Source organism: Alosa alosa, chromosome 12 (genome assembly GCF_017589495.1).
Source record: "Alosa alosa isolate M-15738 ecotype Scorff River chromosome 12, AALO_Geno_1.1, whole genome shotgun sequence".
Taxonomy (NCBI): Eukaryota; Metazoa; Chordata; class Actinopteri; order Clupeiformes; family Clupeidae; genus Alosa; species Alosa alosa.
Window position 1 is genome coordinate 20,523,583 of NC_063200.1, and position 20,471 is coordinate 20,544,053.

A 20,471-nucleotide genomic window follows, 5' to 3' on the forward strand; every position below is an offset into this window, starting at 1 on the left:
GCGGCGCGTTTCTCATTCATGTCCCGCGGTGACGCGCTGCGACTGCGGTAGCTGCTGCGGCGGCGGCGGCGCACTGCCTCCAGCACAGTCTGTAGGATACACAGACCGTCTGTCTATGCTAATATCAACCTCCTAAATATACCTTTATTGTTGAAGACAAAGTAGCTGGAGACACTCATTCAAATTCAGAATTTCGCCGGAAGGAGGATGTGGACGCGCCATCACCTACAAGAGTTAGTGGAGCCTTATCAGATAAAGACTACCGCGTCTGTTTTAACTAGTGGAGTCAAAGTCGTCGTTATTGTGTCATTTCTTGATTATCTAGTCGAAGTTCGCTTTCCCAAATGTGAAGACTAGTCTAGGCTACTACAACCCTATTGAAATAATCTACAATAAACAATTAAGGACAGAGATTTAACTATTTACACAGCCAGCGTTTAGCAGCATGCAAGAATGTGGTAAAAATTATATTCCATAGGCCTAAATGGTTTCAGTAACCTTCGTAAAATGGGGGAAGATGTGTCTTTTAAAGGCTCTCTTTTTCGATGGTCGACCAGAGCACACAAATAATCAAGGTTACTTTGCTACAAAAAACGTTATTATTTGCATGATGCACCCGTCCTCCATTTACGTAAAAAATATGAATGGAACCATTCAAGTGCCATACTTCCAGGAATTAGTTCACACAGCATCACAGTTGACAACGTGGGCTAGCTGTAGTTTTCCCCAGGTATTTTCACTAGTTAATTCAAAAGTGCAGCGCTGATGACGATTGATTTTTAACTGGTAATTTTAAGGAGATTAATTAATATTTAAACACATGTAACAACCTGCCTAAGGTGACGTCAGGCCAGTTGTTTTGGAGCGCACATCCAATCGCTTACCTGGCTTCAATTCTACAGGAGCCGATAAGGGTCTATCTTAACCCTGTCGCTCTCCTCACGCACCTACCACAACGCCCCCTCTCTAGATGCTCGGTGTTGCCCGCCTGCTGCTTTAAACGGCAGCACTGATATGGAAAGCCCATTGCAGTTGCAGAACGATTTCTATCCGGAGCAGCAGCAGCTCCAACACTGTAAGTACCAGCACTACTGCGGACGCCAAGAACGCTCCATCAGCCAGCAGGACCGGGGTTGCACCTGCAATAACTACGATGCACGGAAAAGCCTAATTTCTCACGGGACGTCGCCTACCCCTCACGGAACTTTAAGGACACCGTCCGTATCGTCTTTGAGACAAGGCTGTCAGTTAAGCGCTTGCGAGTTCACGCCCTCTAGTCATGGTAGTTCATCCAGACATCATCATCACCACCATCAGCAGTGCCACAGTCGGCAGCGGGGCAGCCCGGCCAGCAGCCGCAGAGAGAGTAACTCTTATAAGCAAATAGCCATGAGCAGCTGCAGATACAACGGCGGCGTAATGCGGCCGTTGAGCAACTTGAGCTCGTCCCGCAGAAACGTACACGAGTTTGATTCGGAGTCCCAGCCGCTGCAGCCTATCTCCACTGCGGATGCGTCGGACACTCTAGCCTCTAAACCGGAGAACAACTCGACCACTCTTATGCCTTACGCATCGGGGGATGGAGGGGGTGGATGTAGCCACAGTGGCAACAAATCGGGCAAAAAGAAGAACCAGAACATTGGGCAAAAGCTTGGACACAGAAGGGCCTTATTTGAAAAGAGAAAACGGTTAAGCGACTATGCACTGATCTTTGGGATGTTTGGGATCGTTGTTATGGTCATAGAGACGGAACTGTCGTGGGGTGCATATGGAAAGGTGCGTAACTCAATCCCGAGCTGTGCAGCTCCTCATCTAGGTCAGAATACATTAGCGCTTAGGTTGACAGCAGACGGAAAGCACAAGTTTGTGAAGTGCATAAAAGCACTGTGAACAAGGTCATCCTTAAGCCCATCGTCAGGCACATTTAAGCTGTTTTAGGAAGCGATTCTCCTAATGGCCACTGTCATCAGGCACACCTGTACAGGTGTTCGTGTAAAATGATAGCCCACAGATGACACACGAAATGTTGCTGTAAGATAAATGTAGCCTATCTGATTTAAAGCAATACGATTTCTTTATTGTTTACTTTTTAGGACATGAGAACATAGTACCAAACTGTAGCCTACAGTATATTTATTTTGATTTAGACCTATTTCAACTAAACCTTGCATGCAAATAGCAGTAAAGAATTAAAAATGACCTGTATTGTAAAGGTATGTAAGTGTGCTCTTCTCTTTCAGGAGTCCTTGTATTCATTAGCTCTAAAATGCCTGATCAGCCTTTCAACCATCATTCTTCTGGGTTTGATTATCATATATCACGCCAGGGAAATCCAGGTAAATCAGTCATTATAACTCACAATTGTTCTCTTTGGTTAGTGTTGATGTGTGCCATTATTTTGTGACTTTCAGTCTTACATAAAAAGTTGTGCTTTCTGGTCTTGGGGCGAGGAGCATGCATGTAGGCTACTATGATACCCACTGCACTGGGAAGAGAAGGTAGAGAGAAGAATACTCTCACATGAGGCTGATGAGTGGTTTTACCCCAGGTGCATGCTCCTATCCATGTTGAAGGAAGCTAATTAGTGTGATGACATGTGGAATCCCTTGCCAAAAGCTAACTTTACTATACTTAATATGGAGTTCATTTTGCCTGTAAATTTATGTTTATGCAGCGATGTCTGTTTGGTATATTGTAACTATTTGTTTGTTACATAATGTCATATATTTATCTTTTTGCCCATGTTGCATTTCTTGGTCAGAGGCACACTTTGAGACTGATAGACAGTGTGTCAACACTATAAGGCAGCAAAAAGCATGTGTGTTGCCAGTAAAATTGCCACATAATAGCTCAGATTCAAAGAACGTGCACATAAAATTCAGCAGAGCAAAATAAATCAATGTTTACCTCTGAGACTAGTTCAGCAGCTTTGTGTGGTGCGCAGGGACAGTGAGCTTGCGATTCTTCTGTGGTAGCGTGCCTTGGTCTGAGGCTGAACTGGACTACTGGACTGTCGTCGTAGCCAGAATGGTCCAAACACTTGGACAAAGCTCAATTTTATGACCTTGCGTCAAAGCATTGTTGCATTATTTGCGTGTCTGTGTGTGCTTGTGTGTGTGTGTGTGTGTGTGTGTCTGTGTGTCTGTGTGTGTGTGTGTGTGTGTGTGTATGTGTGTGTGAATGAGTGCGAGAGAGATGGGGGGAGAAATAGAGTGTGTGTAATAGTGCAATTCAGCAGTTATGTCTCTGTTGTAGTACCATTTAATTAAGATAACAAATGTTCCTGAATGGCATTCATCTGAACAGTGGTGACATACATCACTAAATTGAAAAGGTGCTTGTGTTCAGACCGCATTTCCTTAACTGAGAAAACTGGGCAACACCGGACCATTTTGTAGGGCCTTTGCAAATTTTCTTAACCAGAGCCCCATTCCCCGAGGCTAGTACTACCCTTTGCAAGGAAACTAGGTTTGTTTTTGCATTGCTCATTACAGTGCATGAAAATGCACTGTTCTGTTATCCGAAGTCTTCTTCTTCTTCTTCTTCTTCTTCTTCTTCTTCTTCTTCTACTACTACTTCTTCTTCTTCTTCTTCTTCTTCTTCTTCTTCTTCTTCTTCTTCTTCTTCTTCTTCTTCTTCTTCTTCTTCTTCTTCTTCTTCTTCTTCTTCTTCTTCCCACCAAATTTCTGCGTCTAATTCAGCCTTAACCGTTTAACGTAGAAACTTCGTTCAAACTTTGTAACATAGGTCTTGAAAAGGACACGTGGGGAATGTATTTTTCACTTTTGTAAACTTGATACTTTTTGAGATATTAATAAAAAACAAGCTTATTTTCCTCATAGACTTTGCATTAGCACTATGACATCACAATAGACTAATTAACTTGATTTGCACCTGTATCAACTTCCAGCTGCTCACTACTAGGACCCATCAAAGGGCCAGTTAAACTGATTGCACCTGTATCAACTGCTTTCTGCTTAACTAGGCCAACTCTCTCTGTCTCTCCATTCTACAAGGATATAAGGCACATTCCATCCAACTTTCTATCCATTCATCCTCTTCAAACCATTCACTCATCCACCCATTAAACTATACATCAACATCCATTAAACAATCTGCCTATCAACATCCATTCAACTTTCTGTCTATCAACATCCATTACACTATCTACATTCAACTTTTAAACTATATACTCTGTCTCAGGCTTTAAGCATACAATCTGGCTCTCTTAAGACTACTATTTCCTCTGCCCACAACTGTTTCAAAATACATGTCCTCACTACAATAATTCACTATTAAATAATTTAACTATTTAAACTACTCAACTATTTAACTGTTCAGCCATTTCAACTGTCAGTTGTTATCAACTTTGACTCCTGCCAACTGTTTCCAAATTAAAGTTTGTTTGGCATTTTATGTTAATATACAGTATTTTATATTTTCATGCACTGGTAATTTCCTCGAAATTACATTTTCTAGTTTCACTGTGAAAATCCAAATTATGGTGAATTGCATGTGTGCCTTTGCTGCTTAAATCTACATAGAATAAGATAGCCGTTTGGTTGACATTGTGAGGTTAGCAGTAATCTGATATTAACATTTGATTAAGATTACTGTCCAGACATTTAAGTAACTGTCTTAGTTATCTCTCAATGCTGACTTTTAGAGATTATGGGGCTGGTGGCCACTCTGATTGCACAGTCAACTGTAGAGAGGGTGACTTGGAACTGCTTGTCATTTTCATTACTGGTCTGGGTGTAGACTTGCAAAACACTTACATGTTGTGGAATGGGGATAAAGACATTGTTGTGAAGTTTAAACTATTTTCTCTGTGTTTGAGGCAGTTTAAAATCCAGTGTGACTTACATTACAGAAACGGATGTATTAAAAGTCTTGTTAGGTGTTAAAAGCTTAGCAGCATTATGTTTTGGAGGAAAAAATATAGTGCACATAGTATACTTCCACACAATTAAACACAATTAAATTCATACCTCTTCTCTGAAGATGAGTGTCTCGTGTGTCTTTCACGTGATGTCAGTTAGTTTGAAAAGGACTTTTTCTTGGTTAGAATTTTTTCATGATTTTATGCTGTTTTTCACATTTTTATGTTGTGTTTATCTCTTCTTCAAATCAGAGTGGTATAGTGTGCTATTTAGGAATAGGATGACTAAAAGCTAATTAAAATCCTCAGTTGTTGAAGCATTAGTCCAAATAAAATATACGCTGAAATACATACAAATTAGTCTTTGTCAACAACAGATATGGCACATTTTTATTTCTTTAACTGCAGGGTTGGGGAGTAGTGACCCATGTGATTAAACTAGTAGATTATGTACATTTGTCGTGCTGTAAGTTCATAATGTGATCTAGTTAAATATCTTTGCCCATTTGGTTTTGTTTAACTATTGTAACTACAGTACAACTTTTTTGCCACAGAATGTTTTTTTTTTACCATTGCTTTTCTGGAACCCCCTTGGCCATCCCTGACCCCTTTTCTTACATCCTGTCTACTGAAAATATATGCATGAATCTCCCAAATTTCTTGTTGGGAAAGAAACCCATTTACATTACATTTTTACCTGTGAGCTATTTGGTTGACATTACACATCCAATGGATAGTGTGGTACATTTTTATTTATAAATCTTTGTTTATGTTTGACCTGTGAACATTGACAAAGTACTTTTTGCAGTAAATTGAAATTAATTGGGTTTTTGTGCTGACGTGACTTTTTTATATTTTGATTGTAATTTTGTATCATTGCCAATTTAAAGGCACCCTTAAGAGTTCTTTTTACCTTAACATAACATTTCCAAAATAATTTTGATGGGACTTAACCTCATAACATGATGAACGGCACTTCTGCAATTGTCTGAGCGGCCCTCTATAGGCGATTACCGACTTAGCAACTTTCTGTGTTCGGGTAGGAACCAAAAGTATTTTTAGGAGGTCGTTAGCCATTTGAAAATATTGCCAGCATTTTATATTGACTTGGGAAAGTATTTTGGCATTAAATACCTGGATTTTACAGATGAAGAATACAGCCAAAAAGAGTAGCCAACGTAATTGTACAAATTGGTATATATTGAAGGATATATGAGGTCTTAATTATTATCTTACCCTCACTTAAACTAATAGCAGATAGAGGAGGACACAAAGATAGTGGGGAAGCCTCGAAGTTCTTTAAAATTCATCTCAGCACTCCGGTGGAAATGAACTTAACTCGCGATCCAGCTGCCCATGTAGTCGGGTCTCATTGAAGTTGCTTCTTTCCATATATTTTGAGTCATTTATATGCATACAGTCTCTTGAGATAATCTGTTTTATATTTTCCATCAGTGGAGTTGACTACACTTTTCCAAAGTCAATATATCACTCAGGTGGGGTGGATACTGAGTTTACTTTACACAGTAGTTCTGTGAGTTACATTGATGTCAGTGAAGGAGGATGATATTACCCACACACTCTGAGATGTTGACTTTCAGGAAAATAGATTGCATGCCTGTGTTGTTGACTACAGAACCGGATGTATGTAATAGACACAGACAGAGAAAAACTTTTCCCATGTTCCACATAGAAAGTGCTGGTCCAAATAGAGAGAGTCGATCCACATAGAAGAACGCCTACCTCAACCCTGTTTGCCCAGTCCAGATATGTGATGGCTGTTCTCATTTCCAAATCGTTTTTAATAAAACGCTGTCTTTCCATGTTTTATTTTGCAATTTTCAGTTCAAATCTATTTCAACTTTCTTGGCTCCTACTTGCATGCACTCATATAGCTCCATGTACTTTCAATCAGTGATCCACATCCATGTCTCTCTGGACCACACACACCCGTCCACAATGGGCTCCACTCAACAGTGAACCTGGATGACAAAAGAGGCGGCTCTGTGTCAACAACTGTGACCGCTATTAGCTCTAAATGTGTGCTGATGGCTGGCATATTTTGTAACACACACACACACACACACACACACACACACACACACACACACACACCCGGGGAGTGTCGTGCTCATCTCTCCCCGGTCAATGGCCCTGTCTGGCAGAGTACCTCTCTGCTGAAAAGTGTGACCACTGCTGGCACGTGTGCTGCAGACCGGGTCCAAGCCTCTCGCTTTCCCCCTTTGTAAATCTTTAATTTAACAAACTGGATGCAACTGATAAAGCGTGCTTCCTGTTTAGCGCGTCGGCCCTCCTCTTCCCCTCACAAGCTCTCCTGTCGATGAGGAGGTTGTGGCGGTGTGTGTGTGTGTGTGTGTGTGTGGTGGGGGGCGTTGGGTTTATATTTATGCAGAAAAGCTGAAAACAGGTTCAACAACCCCTCATGTTACACCCAAAACAAATTATTAGCATAAGGGGCGACAGCAACTGCGTGTCCAATCTACCGGTAAACACTGGAGTGCTTCTCTTGGATAGTGTTACAACATGGTTCATTTTACATTTACAATCTTTTTTTCCCTGTTCGGAAGTCGGGCAACCTTTTACTCTCGTTTTATTTTTCCTTCTGCTGTTTCCTTCTCGCAGTCCTCTATGAGGAGATGTGGCCTCTTATTATTCATTCAGTTTTTTTTTTATTTTCTCTGGAAACAAAACCCTCTGGTAACATAGCACACGGTCCACCACCAAGAGAGCAAACTTATTGTTTATGCTCTGAACATGACTCCCAGCTGATACCCGCCTGGGAGAAGATACGAATTTATGTGCCGGTAATGAAGTGGGGTCGCTTGATTGTCGGCATGCCGGTGTGGCCATCCTATAAATCTCGCTGATTAAAAATAGCCCAGTGACCCCTAATGCAGCATTATGATGGCACATTAATATCAAAGGGAACCATGTTAAGAGCCAACTGTCCCTTGTTAATTCACCAAGCCTTTGATGTGCAGCAGTGTCACGGTTGAACGAGCATGTACCTGCCATGGTGATGCTGTAAATTCCATTTCCCTGCTAGTGATCATAGTGTGAACAGCAACTGATATTTGTCATGTGTGTGCTGTTTCAGTTTAGCTGCAAATCAGATGACACAACAATCTACCTCTTTGTTGTAAGGCAGGATTGGAATTGTAGTTCTTACAAAGACTATAATTAGGTAACTTAAGTGTGGATTTGTTAACTCTTCTGTGCTAGTGAAAAAGCTGGATTGACTTGCCTTGTGCACAAATCTCTTTCCAGTTTCCCTACTTATCTGCCCTTTCACTCGTATATCCACAAGCAGAGATAGCTGTTATTCTTTTATTTGGAGGTTAGAAAACCCAGGCACCTGAGCATCTATCATCTTTCGATAAGGGATTGTTTTGTCGTACGAGCTGTCAGCCTGAAGTCTTTGTCGACTGAGAGATGCTCCACCATACAGACACACACACTCACACACACAGACAGTACATGCACAAACACATGCACAGTGTTAGACAAACCACGTACCACACACGCCCCAGGGCAGAGATAGACTTTCCAGTGTGTTTGTGTGTGTGTGTGTGTGTGTGTGTGTGTGTGTGTGTTTGTGTGTGCTTGTGTGGTTGTACTTGAGTCGTGACCACAGGGGATGCTCTTCCGTCTGCTTCGGGTGAAAAGCCACCTCCACCTGAGAACACAGGAGAGTCTCGCATGTCCACTCCTTGCTGATAACCTCCATCTTATCCCTTGGGCAAAAGATCCCTCTCGCCCAGAAAACGACACTTCTTAACCCAACACACACCCTTTTTTTTTACCCCATAAACACATAAACATTTTTTTAACTTGCAGTATGTGAATCCATTCTGCACCATCTCTGTGCATCTCAAATATAAGTGGGAGCCAACCAGGTTCCTTTTCCTGGTTCTATGTTCTATGAAAGCAGACGTAACCCACGTCAGGGTCGTTTACTCAGCAAAGTGGCCTCTTAGGAGCCCGCTTTGATAGCATAAATAAACCATTGCATTAATTTCTAATTGCGCTGAACCTCTCAACCTAATTTACTAATGAGATTGAGCGATTTCTTTCCTCAGTGACAAGATATATGTTTCCCATCTTCGCATTACACAGATTAAATATTGAGCTGCTCTCCATTAGTTGTATTGAAACCCAAACGAAAACCAGTAACCAACCCCCTGGGCTGGCCACCGCCTCCTGGACAGACAGATCCCCCAAACTCGGGGCAGCCTTGCGCTGTCCTGTGCTGTTGTCTGCGCGAGTGATGATCAGCCCCTGACACTCACACAGAGAACTGGTCTGGGGGAGGAGAGGGTACATGTTTACCCTGAGGATGTATCTGAGACAAGATGCATCCATCCATCCAGGCGGACTCACGGTTTTGGTTCTCCAAAATGTGGCCCCTGAACTGATTAGTCTCTGGTTGGTGTCAGTCATTAAAGGGTCAATATGTCAGTCCTAATCCAATAATCCAATACACTCTTTTGTGAAATTCAGTGAATTACTCCTTGTGGTCCTATCTGTTTGGTTTGTGTGTGTGTGTGTGTGGTGGTGGTGGTGTGTGTGGGGGGGTGTTTTGTAAATGGTGAAATAAGCCTAGTAGCTAGGACCAAAACAACTCCTGTCTATCAGAATATAAACACTTCCTGTCAATCAACACATTGCTTCAGGAGTATAGAAGAGAAAGAGTGTACACTGATTGGCTGCTTGAGCTCATATACCAACCTCTCACCAGAACCACGGTCACGGATCATTAAGGCCTTTTACCCTTTTTCCTGTTGTATAAGGTCACTTATTTGCCTCTATTATTTAGGCCAACTCTCTTTCTGTATTGATTGGAACCCTCCCACACAAATGGGCTGTGCTGCACACAGACACACATCTCAAATTTGTATCATCCCTTGGATGTTTTAGCTTCGTCCCATCTGGCTTGCTTGGAACTGTTCCACTTTCCCCAATCCCCAACCCCCCAGCCCCCAACACGACGCAAGCTACCGCGACAGCGAAGGGGAGCCAAGACAATTGGAACACAGCTGAGGACATGATAACGTCCTCAGAAGAGTGTCTCATGTTGCCTTGTATGTCTGTGTGTCTGTCAATCAAGTGTCACCCTATAAATCACACACGAGAAAAGAAGAATACAGAACAGACAACATTAGCCTCTGACAGAGAGTCTCCTATATACCATTTCTGATCCATGTGTCCCTTTGTATGGTCTTTTTTCCATAACCACAGTCTCAACATCTCGATTCGGCCTCCTTGTGTGTGTGTGTGTGTGTGTGTGTGTGAGAGAGAAGAGGTGACAAGCTCTTGAGTATTGTATTGCAGGTTGTCCATTAACATAATTGCTTTTACCCACCAAGTAGGCTTTCCTTACGTAACCCATTCTAAATGTTTAATTACCTTGTTTTTAAGCTGCAACATTTGTTTTATTATTATTATTATTTCTATTTTCTTTTTTCTCTAAGTGCCTGTTTTTGTGAGAAGGATTGCTCTCAGTAGGACAGGGTGAGCGTTCTCTGTCTCCTTGTCTTATCGGCCCTTGAGCAGACCATGCAGTCTCTTTGGCGTTGTTTTTTGTTACTGCTAAGCTTTGAGTAAGATACCATGTGTCACTGTTGTGGAATAACAGCTTGTATTTCCCTGTCTAAGTTACAACGGCTTGGAAAGTTGAACAAGCCAGGCTATACTAACAGACAGGCAGGTTAATGTTACGCCCGTGTCTCTCACAGATGTCAGGGAGCTTTCAAGGAGCCTGCTGTCTCGTAGATGATCTGGAAATCTATCTGTCTAGTGTTGGGCATTATCTGTCTAGCCTGATCTGGAAATCTATATGTCTCGTCCCCCCTGTCTTTCAAGGACAAGCTGTCGCTGTGTCGCGGTGGCTACAGATGTGTTTTTTTGTTTCCGTTTTTATTTTGCTTTGCCTTTGTTATGTAAATTATTTACTTCCTTGTTATTCTTGTTAGTCGCTCTGTATTTCTCTGTCTCTTTCTTTCTCTCTCTCTCTCTCTATTTCTTTGTGCATGTTTTTTTTGTGTGTATCCATGTCCTTAATTTTTGCTGTGCCTATAGGCCTGTCAGCAGGAGTTTTTAAGTTTATGTTTATGGTTCTGAACATAAGGTGTGTGTGTGTGTGTGTGTGTGTGTGTGTGTGTGTGCGTGTGTGTGTGTGCGTGTGTCCTGGATAGCTTTTGCAATAACTAGTCACTTTCACAATCAACCAGGCTGTGAGTTGTTGCAGGCTGCTCTGTTGTGTGAGTTATGCTCTGAGTGCCCTTGACTCTGGTGAGATGCCGCCTGGTTAAAAGGCTTTGACAGCAGAGAATATATTCCCATTTGAATGATTCAAGCTTTTCTAATGTATTATTGCTAAATATATGATCTAGGTCATTGATCCCATTTTGCTTCCAGGAATGGAACAGACTTTTTTTCCCATTCTAATGAGAAGTTCGGAGGCGGACAGAATGAGAGGGGGCCGAGTTGGCAAGGCGTCAATTTATAATTTGGGATTTCATTTATTTACCGCCAAGTTTCCCACTTCTTCCTTTATGGCCATTAAGCCATCTTAATTATTTAAACATCTGTGTGCATTTGATAGATACAGTGAGGTGTCTGGCAGAAATCGGATGGGTTTTTGACTCTGGCTGTCCGTGTTTATTGGTTAATTGTCCATGCCACTGGCACAGGCGGCCCAGCCAGGCAGGGGTCCTTGGAAAGTGTGTGTGTGTGTGTGTGTGTGTGGGGTACTTGAATTGCAGACTTAACGCTGTACCATGCTGCTCTCCAACACAGAGAGAGGACACAATAACTGAAAAATAATACATGCACAAAAAAACACCAAAGCAATAAACAGGTCCACTGAACAGGCGCAGAATGCGTCTCTCTCTCTCTCTCTCTCTCTCTCTCTCTCTCTCTCTCTCTCTCTCTGTCTTTTTCTCTATCAAAGCAAGACAACATAGTGGAAAGACCATGGAAAATGTTGTTAAGCAGGGCTTTTGTCAGTCTGGCTTTTTTCCCTCCCTCTTATCTCATCCCTATCCATTCCCTTCGGTCATGTTGGCTAAAGACTTTAAAAAAGGGATGTGAGGGGGGAGGCAAAGAGAGAGAGAGAGAGAGAGAGAGAGAAAGAAAGAGAGAGCGAGAGAGATGAAAAAAACAAAGAAGAGTGAGGGAACTGAACACAGAGATGAGAGGTAGAGAGAGAAAGAGAAAGCGAGTCCCTGGCAAATGTGCTGACTGCACCGTTTGGGTGAAATATCTGCCAGCGACGGTGACAGGCCGCTGGACCTTGAGGTGATGGAGAGGGCTGGGAGGCAGAACTGTGGCTTCGCGGGGAGATATCGGCAGCCGTGTGTCAGCGATGGGGGACTGATTTGACAAGCGCACGCCAGGGCAAGAGCTCCACGCACGCCTACCACAGGGGTAGGATATTTATGAAGCCAGAAAGAGGCAAGAGGGGAAGAGAGGGGGAGGAGAAGAGAAGAGAGAGATATGGGGGGAAAAGGTTGAGGGATGGGAGGGGGAAAGAGGACTGAGAGAAGGAAGAAAGGAAATGGAGGGTGAAAATGAAAGAAGAAGGAGGAGAGGAGACATATAATCACTAACACGACCTGTTAGAAAAAGAGGAGACATATTGGGGAAGATGTTGTCGACTGTTGGCTATCAGTACACAGGGACCTATAGTAAGTGTCTGATAGATATGTTTTTTGCAGCAGCAGACACAGAGCAAGGCATCATGGGTTAGGCAAACAGTGGGGATGGAGATGACAGCATGGCGGCGCGTGTGTGGGGGCAGGGTTGGGGTAGGTGCAGACGTGGAGAGGAGAGATAAGGCCGTGGGGTGAAATACACTACTCTAGAGTACAGCTCTCTCCTGCCTAAATATGAAAATTAAACAACAAGCGCGAAAACAACACGCATATCAACACAAACCTTGCATCCAGAACTTGAGGATTAAATTCCCATTGTAATGCCGCATCAGTGTTATGCTGTTCTAAGTTACAAAGACAAAACAAAACAAAAACACTTGGCCTCACTTGATATTCTGCCGTCTTTGTATATTGATATTCTAGGGCCTTTACAGCCTTGCTACAGTGTCTCTGTTGTATTTGGTAGTGTGGAATATACAGAGTAGCAAAGAGCAACAACACAAGTACACATAGTAATAACAAAACTAAGTCAAAGACATTAACTTTGTTCAATGCTCTTTAGAGTTGTTTCTCTAAGATCAACATTTGTCAAACATTTGTCCACATGTACTATTTGTCCAACAATCAAACATTTGTCCATACCTGCTATGTTCACCCACTATTTAAACTACTGTGTAATTACTCTAACAGAATTTGATACACCAAGTGGTAACAACAGCTACAGTACATGAATACTTGGTCAGGATGTACAACTAGATTTAGAGGTTGTATTATGGCTTATGAATTTAACACCATTCCTCTTAAAGAATGAAAGCAGAACAAAAAAAAACAAACTGTTGTTTAACATATTTTATTATGTCCCCCTCAGTTGTTCATGGTGGACAATGCCGCTGATGACTGGCGGATAGCCATGACGTACGAGCGCATCTTCTTCATCTGTCTGGAGATCCTGGTGTGCGCCATCCACCCCATCCCCGGCAACTACACCTTCACCTGGACAGCGCGCCTGGCCTTCTCCTACGCGCCGTCCAAGGCCAACGCCGACGTGGACATCATCCTGTCCATCCCCATGTTCCTGCGTCTGTACCTGATCGCGCGCGTCATGCTGCTGCACAGCAAGCTGTTCACGGACGCCTCGTCGCGCAGCATCGGCGCGCTCAACAAGATCAACTTCAACACGCGCTTCGTCATGAAGACGCTCATGACCATCTGCCCCGGCACCGTGCTGCTTGTCTTCACCATCTCGCTGTGGATCATCGCTGCATGGACAGTGCGCGCCTGTGAAAGGTGGTGCTGAGGGAAGGGCAGGGGGGCGATGGGGTGGAAGGCCCTAAATGGTGCTCTGAGAAACATTCGGGTTGAGTTGAGTGAAGTTGAGAGTTAAAAGTGAGGGTGGAGAGGAGGAAAGGGTGTGGGGGGAATGAAGGAATAGTTGGCGGGGTGCTGACAGTGCTACAAGTGATGATTTAAATGGAGAGTTGGAAATAGGGATGTGATAACGGAGGATGGTGAGCATAGCTGAGTTGGGGGCATGTTGGGGAGTGGAAGTTGGGATGGAGGGCAAGAGTCGTGACCATAGTTCAGTTGAAACTTGGGAGGGTTTTTATTTGGTAGTGTCAGTGACTGTGGAAAGCAGCCACCAGAGGGAATACGAAATGGCATAGATTTACCCAAATATGATTATAGCAGAGTGCGATTGGTAACTGGGAGGGACTTACATTTTTTAAGTTTTTCTGAGGATGTGATGGAAGAGGTTGAGTTAAGCAGAAAGGGATGGTGAGTGCCAAAATGAAATTGTTGTTGGTAGTTGGAAGAGGTATTGCGGAATGAGGGGCTGCTGGTGTTTGCCATCTCCCACCAACATGCCACTGTTTGCTAATGATAAGCTAACACGTGTCGAAGAGCATCATGTCATGTTGGTGTTCATTTACATCAGACTTACTGTGTGGCATTTTTTTTCTATCATGTGAAATTTGATCTTCACATGGCTGAATTATAACCCAGGGTCAGGTTTTTAACACACTCTCTTGTGTTAATTACACCGATATAAAGTTCACGGTAGATGAGGATGTATTTAAGAAATTGCCAAACAATCGTTTGGTCTGATGGTTTGAATCAAATTGGGTGCATTCAACAGTTAACCAAGATTGCATGCACGTACACTAAAAATAAAAGAGGCATCTTCCTTACACTTGAGATGAAAACAGCTGAGGCTGAGCACCTCAAAATAAGAAAGTAAAGAAGCTAAGCTTAGAGATAAATTCAGCAAGAGCAGGGAGCAAGAGGTGCCTTACTGACAAAGTCTTCCATCATTTACAGGGCTAAGCTTGAATATTGCATCAGTATGGCATCATCTCTCATTTTAACTCAGACAAGTCTTGACACCGGTGATGTCAGTCTGATATTTATTGAACTTAAGTAACCATTACTATGACACAGAAATAAAAACATGGCATATTGTAACATCTCCATTCAGTGATCTGATATACACATAGACATCAAACACTATGAATGAAATAGACTGTGGTTATATGCAAAATAGTCTGATTGTTTGTTCACAGTTCACATCACCATTCAGAAGTTATTTTGACTCAGACAGAGAACCGATTTAAACAGGACAAAAGCCCATAAAAATACATATAATTAATCATTAACACACTGTATCAGCAACTCAATTGATATCTGTTCTTTTAGACTTCACAATCAAACATTTCTTTATTATTATAAAAATGATGACATTGATTTAGTCATAGATTTTTGTAATGACAACTTCAAGGTGATAAAACAGTGCACAAAATCATGTGTGTTAGTGCTTGGGGGCCAGTGTGTGTAAGCAAGCAGATTCAGGTTCAAAGTCCTCTCATCTGTTAAACTGTGTTATAATCAAAACGGATAACTCTGATGTGGATCCTCAACAGTGTTATAATCAAAATGGATCTTTAACAGTTAAAAGGTTTCAACACACAGTCCTTTTCAGCCTCTACACATAGCTATGAACGCAAACTTTAATTTGCTTTAATTTGATGATAAACATAAATTATGGGAAGTTATTGGGCACTTGACACATTCTCGTCTCATCCAAATATTTACACACACAAGTTTTAAGTGGGATTCATATGGGATGTCATGTTTGTTTTTTGAGCAATCACACACTGTCAGATTGCTTGGATTGCTTGCTTGCTGTCCAAATATTGGTCCACTCATTAGGCATTTCTGGCATGCAAACTTGCAGTGGAGATGCAGGCGCAATGCTAACATGGTTCTCACTGGCCAATTAAAATGCATAAATCCATCACTCATGTTTTCCTCCTGCCTTTCTGCTCCCCGTCAGATACCATGACAGCTTGGACGTAACCAGCAACTTCTTAGGAGCCATGTGGTTGATCTCAATCACGTTTCTAACCATCGGTTATGGGGATATGGTTCCCAACACATACTGTGGAAAGGGAGTCTGCCTCTTGACTGGGATTATGGTGAGGTCTTTATGTCATCATATCTGTTTTGTCGTTAACGTAATATTAGGCAACTCATTTACTGTGATTTGGATTTTTTATATCCTTTATCAATGATCTTTATTAGTTGAAGTTGGATTCAGGGCCCTAATTTTAATGATAGGCAAAGTGCTAAGTCTTAAGTCTAACTAAAGCTAAATTAATAACTAGGCAAAATTAATTTCCTAATTTAACACCATGGGCAAGACCTTAACTGCAAAGATTAATGAGTCATGCACTCACATGCTGCAGGAGAACTTTTCTTGTTGATTGACTTTGCACTTTGCACTTTACTCACCATTTAAATTAGGGTCCTTAGTCTCAGTTGAACTGCTCCAAGATGACACAAGAGCTAAATTGTTCATTTAATTCTGCACCACAAATGACTATAATTATGAGGAAAGATATAGATGTTGTTATATCATTATTTCATTGGTATTCAGGGCATAAGTTATAACATAGAAACACATAGTTTAGAAGAAGCCGAGATGTTGTGTATATGTGGTAAAATAGCTGTGCCGAGAAGATGAAGATGTTAATTATGAACTCTGACATGTTCCACCCAGGGGGCGGGATGCACTGCTCTGGTGGTGGCAGTGGTTGCAAAAAAACTGGAACTTACCAAAGCTGAAAAACATGTACATAACTTTATGATGGACACCCAGCTGACAAAAAGAGTAAGTCTCTCTTAAAAAAAAAAAGAAAATCCCACAAGCTTTCACCTCCTTGATTGATGTCTCATTTTGCGCTTTCCAGCATTATTCTACAGTACACGACACCCACGTAATCAAAACGCCCTCGCCTGCTATCCTCGTTCACCTGAGCGAAATGTTTTGATAAACAAAGAGCGGACTGTGCCTCTCGAACGCCACCTCTGCCCTTAGTATAGGCTTCCCATGAAGAGCGGCCTTGGTGGTAAACGATGCACAAAGGCTCAGGGTGGTTCATATATTAGCTGGGGAGACTATATCCATTGCCAGCTGGCACTCATGTGGTCCTGCTGAGCATGTTACTGCTGCTGTGGACACACACACACACACGCACACACTAAAACTCTTTTCATAAAGCTCTCTCCGAACAGTCCGTGTCATTACCATCCACCCACACTGCCCAGTCCAGGGATGAGTCTGCAACCTAATCCGACCCTGACCACAACCGGTGGGTGTAGTAAAAGAAAGGTCACCGTCTGTGGAATGAAACATAATGAGCCAGCGTCGGTGTGGAGTGCGGTGGTTCTGTCGGGAGAGTGAAGGAACTGTATCTCTTTAAGAGGAAAGAGGTCTTTATTGAGCCTTCAGATTGAGCTGTTCTGTTGAGAGGAACAAACTGTGTGACCTTTTGAGAACTCGTTGGCCCAGTTTCTGTCTCTTTTTTTTTTGTTGAAATGTAATTGTGCCACCGCTAAGCTTTTGGTGTCCTGTGTGTATGTGTGTGTGTCTGTCTGCTCACAGGTCCTTGTCTGTGTGGGTGTGTGCATTCATACAACTTAAAAACTACTGGTCCATTTTCCTTCAAACTTTCAGACGAGCTTTGGGGTTATCCAGAACTGGATCACACCTTCATGAAGCAGAAATTTGGTTTCTCTTTCCTAAACACATGGGATGAGGATCTGTGAGATGGGACGGGGGGGTCAACAGTCACCTCACCGCTCTTGGTTCTCTCCGCAGGTGAAGAACACAGCTGCGAATGTACTCAGGGAGACATGGCTCATCTACAAGAACACCAAGCTGGTGAGGAAGATGGATCACGCCAGAGTCAGAAAGCATCAGAGGAAATTTCTCCAAGCCATTCATCAGTAGGTAGCTTCTTTCCACCCCCACCCCCACCACCACCACCACTACTGTAAGCCCTGGACCAGACATTCATAGGCACTTTAACACTTTAGATCTTCCCCCAGAGTTGAGCTCTTAACCTTCCCTGATTGGATGGTGAGGTGTGAGATAAAGGGCAAGAGCTTGATGATGACTGGTCGCTTCAGATGATTGGTTTTGGGTTGCGATGATACTATAACCCTGGTGACCTCAGTGAGTGTTAAGGTGTAGTCTTTTAATGGCTTGTGTGAATTGGCGGCATTTTAAAAATGGCTGCGGTTTCTCAGGTGAGTGCTCGAGGTGAGTATGACTGCTCTGAATTGTTTGACACCTGTAGCTCAGGTTAGGAGAGGTTGAATATGACCCCGCATACTGTGACAACCCCCTTCTCTGCTTGTGCAGTAAATGAGTACCTGGGTTCATTTAGAAGCCCTTGACCCGAAAATGAGTCGTGAGATTTGAGAGTGCGTCTCAGGTCTGAGACATCTGATCCCCAGTGTGTGTGTATATGTGTGTGTGTGTGTGTGTGTGTGTGTGTGTGTGTGTGTGTGTGTGTGTTGTCAGCAGTGGTTGGCTGACTGACTTGACTGACTGATGTAGTCGTAACTGACAGATCATTGTAACTCTGGAGCAAGCCGTCTGCTGAAGCTCATTACAGGGAATTTACACTTGCCGTCCTGCTGACTCTGGGCCTTGTGGGAAAATGTTGACGGAAGGAGTTTCGGGTAGATCCTGCTCAATAGTAACGATGCTGTTTAGAAGGGTTGCACAGGGAAAACACACACACACACACACACACACACACACACACACACACACACACACACACACACACACACACATTATTACCTAATGTCTCCCACCTACTTAAGCTTAACAGAATCTATGGTAGATATACCATTATTTCACAAGTATGACCAAATTCAGTAGTATTCATTATTGATTGGCATCAAATATTCTGTAGTGTAGTTTAATGTACAATAGGAAATAGAAATCCATATTTTGCAAACTTAAGCTAAACCAAGTATACCACATTTTGTCCCGGTAATTGCGGACTTTGAGTAACATGTTACATAAATATTTACAATCCTGCCTGCACACATGGAGATATGAAAAAAAAAACACAAATTAAAGTTTAGGTTTGCCGGGTGTCACATTTAGTATGTTTTAAAGACACCCTCCGGTGAAAATCACATTTTTAATCTTGTTAACATGTCGGTAATGTCATTGGCAAGGATTTCTGCATGGATTCTATGTTAGACCAATCACAGCCCAGGGTGAGGGTTGGGCGATTCTTCATGAAGATGCAGACAAGCTAGCTAACGTGTGGAGAGAGGGTGGAGTCAGATAGATCCCAATTCCCGAAATGAGGAAGTAGGTGCAGAGATACGTTGAAAAACCATTTTTACGCCACAAGTGGATTTCATGAATAAAACTCTTGAATGTGTACTTTAGAGGTACAGAGATTTAGAGATGTAATACACTGCTGGAGTGTGTCTTTAAGATATGGAAAAATCATCAGACATGAATATATACTAATATCAACATGCCGCAAACAGAGAAATTCATTCTGTCCTTGTACGGCCATCGTAATCTAACACAAAAAAATGCAGTGTCAGAGCAGCAAAAACAGCTTTTGAATGTGAAAGGCATTACTGAATAATTTCCATTTGCCAGGCTGCTAAAGAGGGCATGATGGATGTCCTGTGTATATCCCCCTGGACCCCTCCCACACACACACACACACACACACACACACACACATTCACTCACACACACACACACACACACACACAAACACACACACACATAAACACACACACACACACACACAGACAGAGTCCCCCACGACAGTCACCAAGTTCTTCCCAGTCCCATTTGCAGAAATGAGCCAATTTTACACCCTTTTCTCTCTTCAAAAACATTTCAAGCATTTTCCCTCTAACTCTCTCTCTCTCTCTCTCTCTCTCTCTCTCTTTTCCTACTCTCTGTCTCTTTCTTTGACTATTTTTTTAGTCTGGTCTGGCGGTCTCTGGAGATGTTTTTCCTTCTAGCTGTCTTGCTCTGTCTGTCTGTCTCTCTATTTTTCTCTTTTTTTTCGATCTCGTTTCTGACTTAGGATTCAAAGCGGCATTCCATTTTCACATACTAGGATGAGGAACAGTTGACAGGATTGATTTGACAGATTTAAAAATAGACGCAGCTGTACGGACTAGCAGACTGTTTTTAGGATAATTCACAGAGGCTTCACAAAGCTTTATAAATCACATTCATAATGACATCTGCTCTTCTGAAACATCCACACCAGATTTTATTCACCAGAAGTCAGGACCAATACAATTTTGTTTTTATTTATTGAAGGAACATTACACAGAATCTTACATGAAGAATAGGCCAAGAAAGCCGCCCAAAGGAAGCTGTGAAGGGTTTCATGAGGCCAGTTCTCCTTGTCCAACTTTATGAAAGGCTAGCAAGAGAACAAAGACTTTTTCAGAAAAAGAGCTTCTTCAGAAAAAAAAATCCTGCATTAAAACAAAAGTAACATGAATTCTTTCAACTTTTCTGGCACATTTCTTAAATTTTAATTAAGGCCCTTGCGAGAATTGTGGGT

At 42.4% G+C, this 20,471-nt stretch overlaps 1 protein-coding gene across 4 annotated transcripts in view; it reads left to right on the forward strand.

Annotated features, from left to right (window-relative positions):
• The window catches only part of kcnn2 (potassium calcium-activated channel subfamily N member 2), a 34,208-nt gene continuing 13,737 nt past the window's right edge, over positions 1-20,471 (forward strand). For 2 of the 4 annotated variants that reach the window (XM_048259179.1, XM_048259182.1), the window contains exons 1-6: positions 1-1,776; positions 2,241-2,336; positions 13,427-13,845; positions 15,890-16,031; positions 16,616-16,726; positions 17,717-17,844. In XM_048259179.1, coding sequence (XP_048115136.1) covers positions 1,015-1,776; positions 2,241-2,336; positions 13,427-13,845; positions 15,890-16,031; positions 16,616-16,726; positions 17,717-17,844 — 1,658 coding nt within the window. In that variant the 5' untranslated portion in view covers positions 1-1,014. Of the gene's footprint in view, positions 1,777-2,240; positions 2,337-13,426; positions 13,846-15,889; positions 16,032-16,615; positions 16,727-17,716; positions 17,845-19,136; positions 19,144-20,471 lie in introns of all 4 variants that reach the window. The other 2 variants (XM_048259183.1, XM_048259181.1) reach the window with 2 other exon arrangements.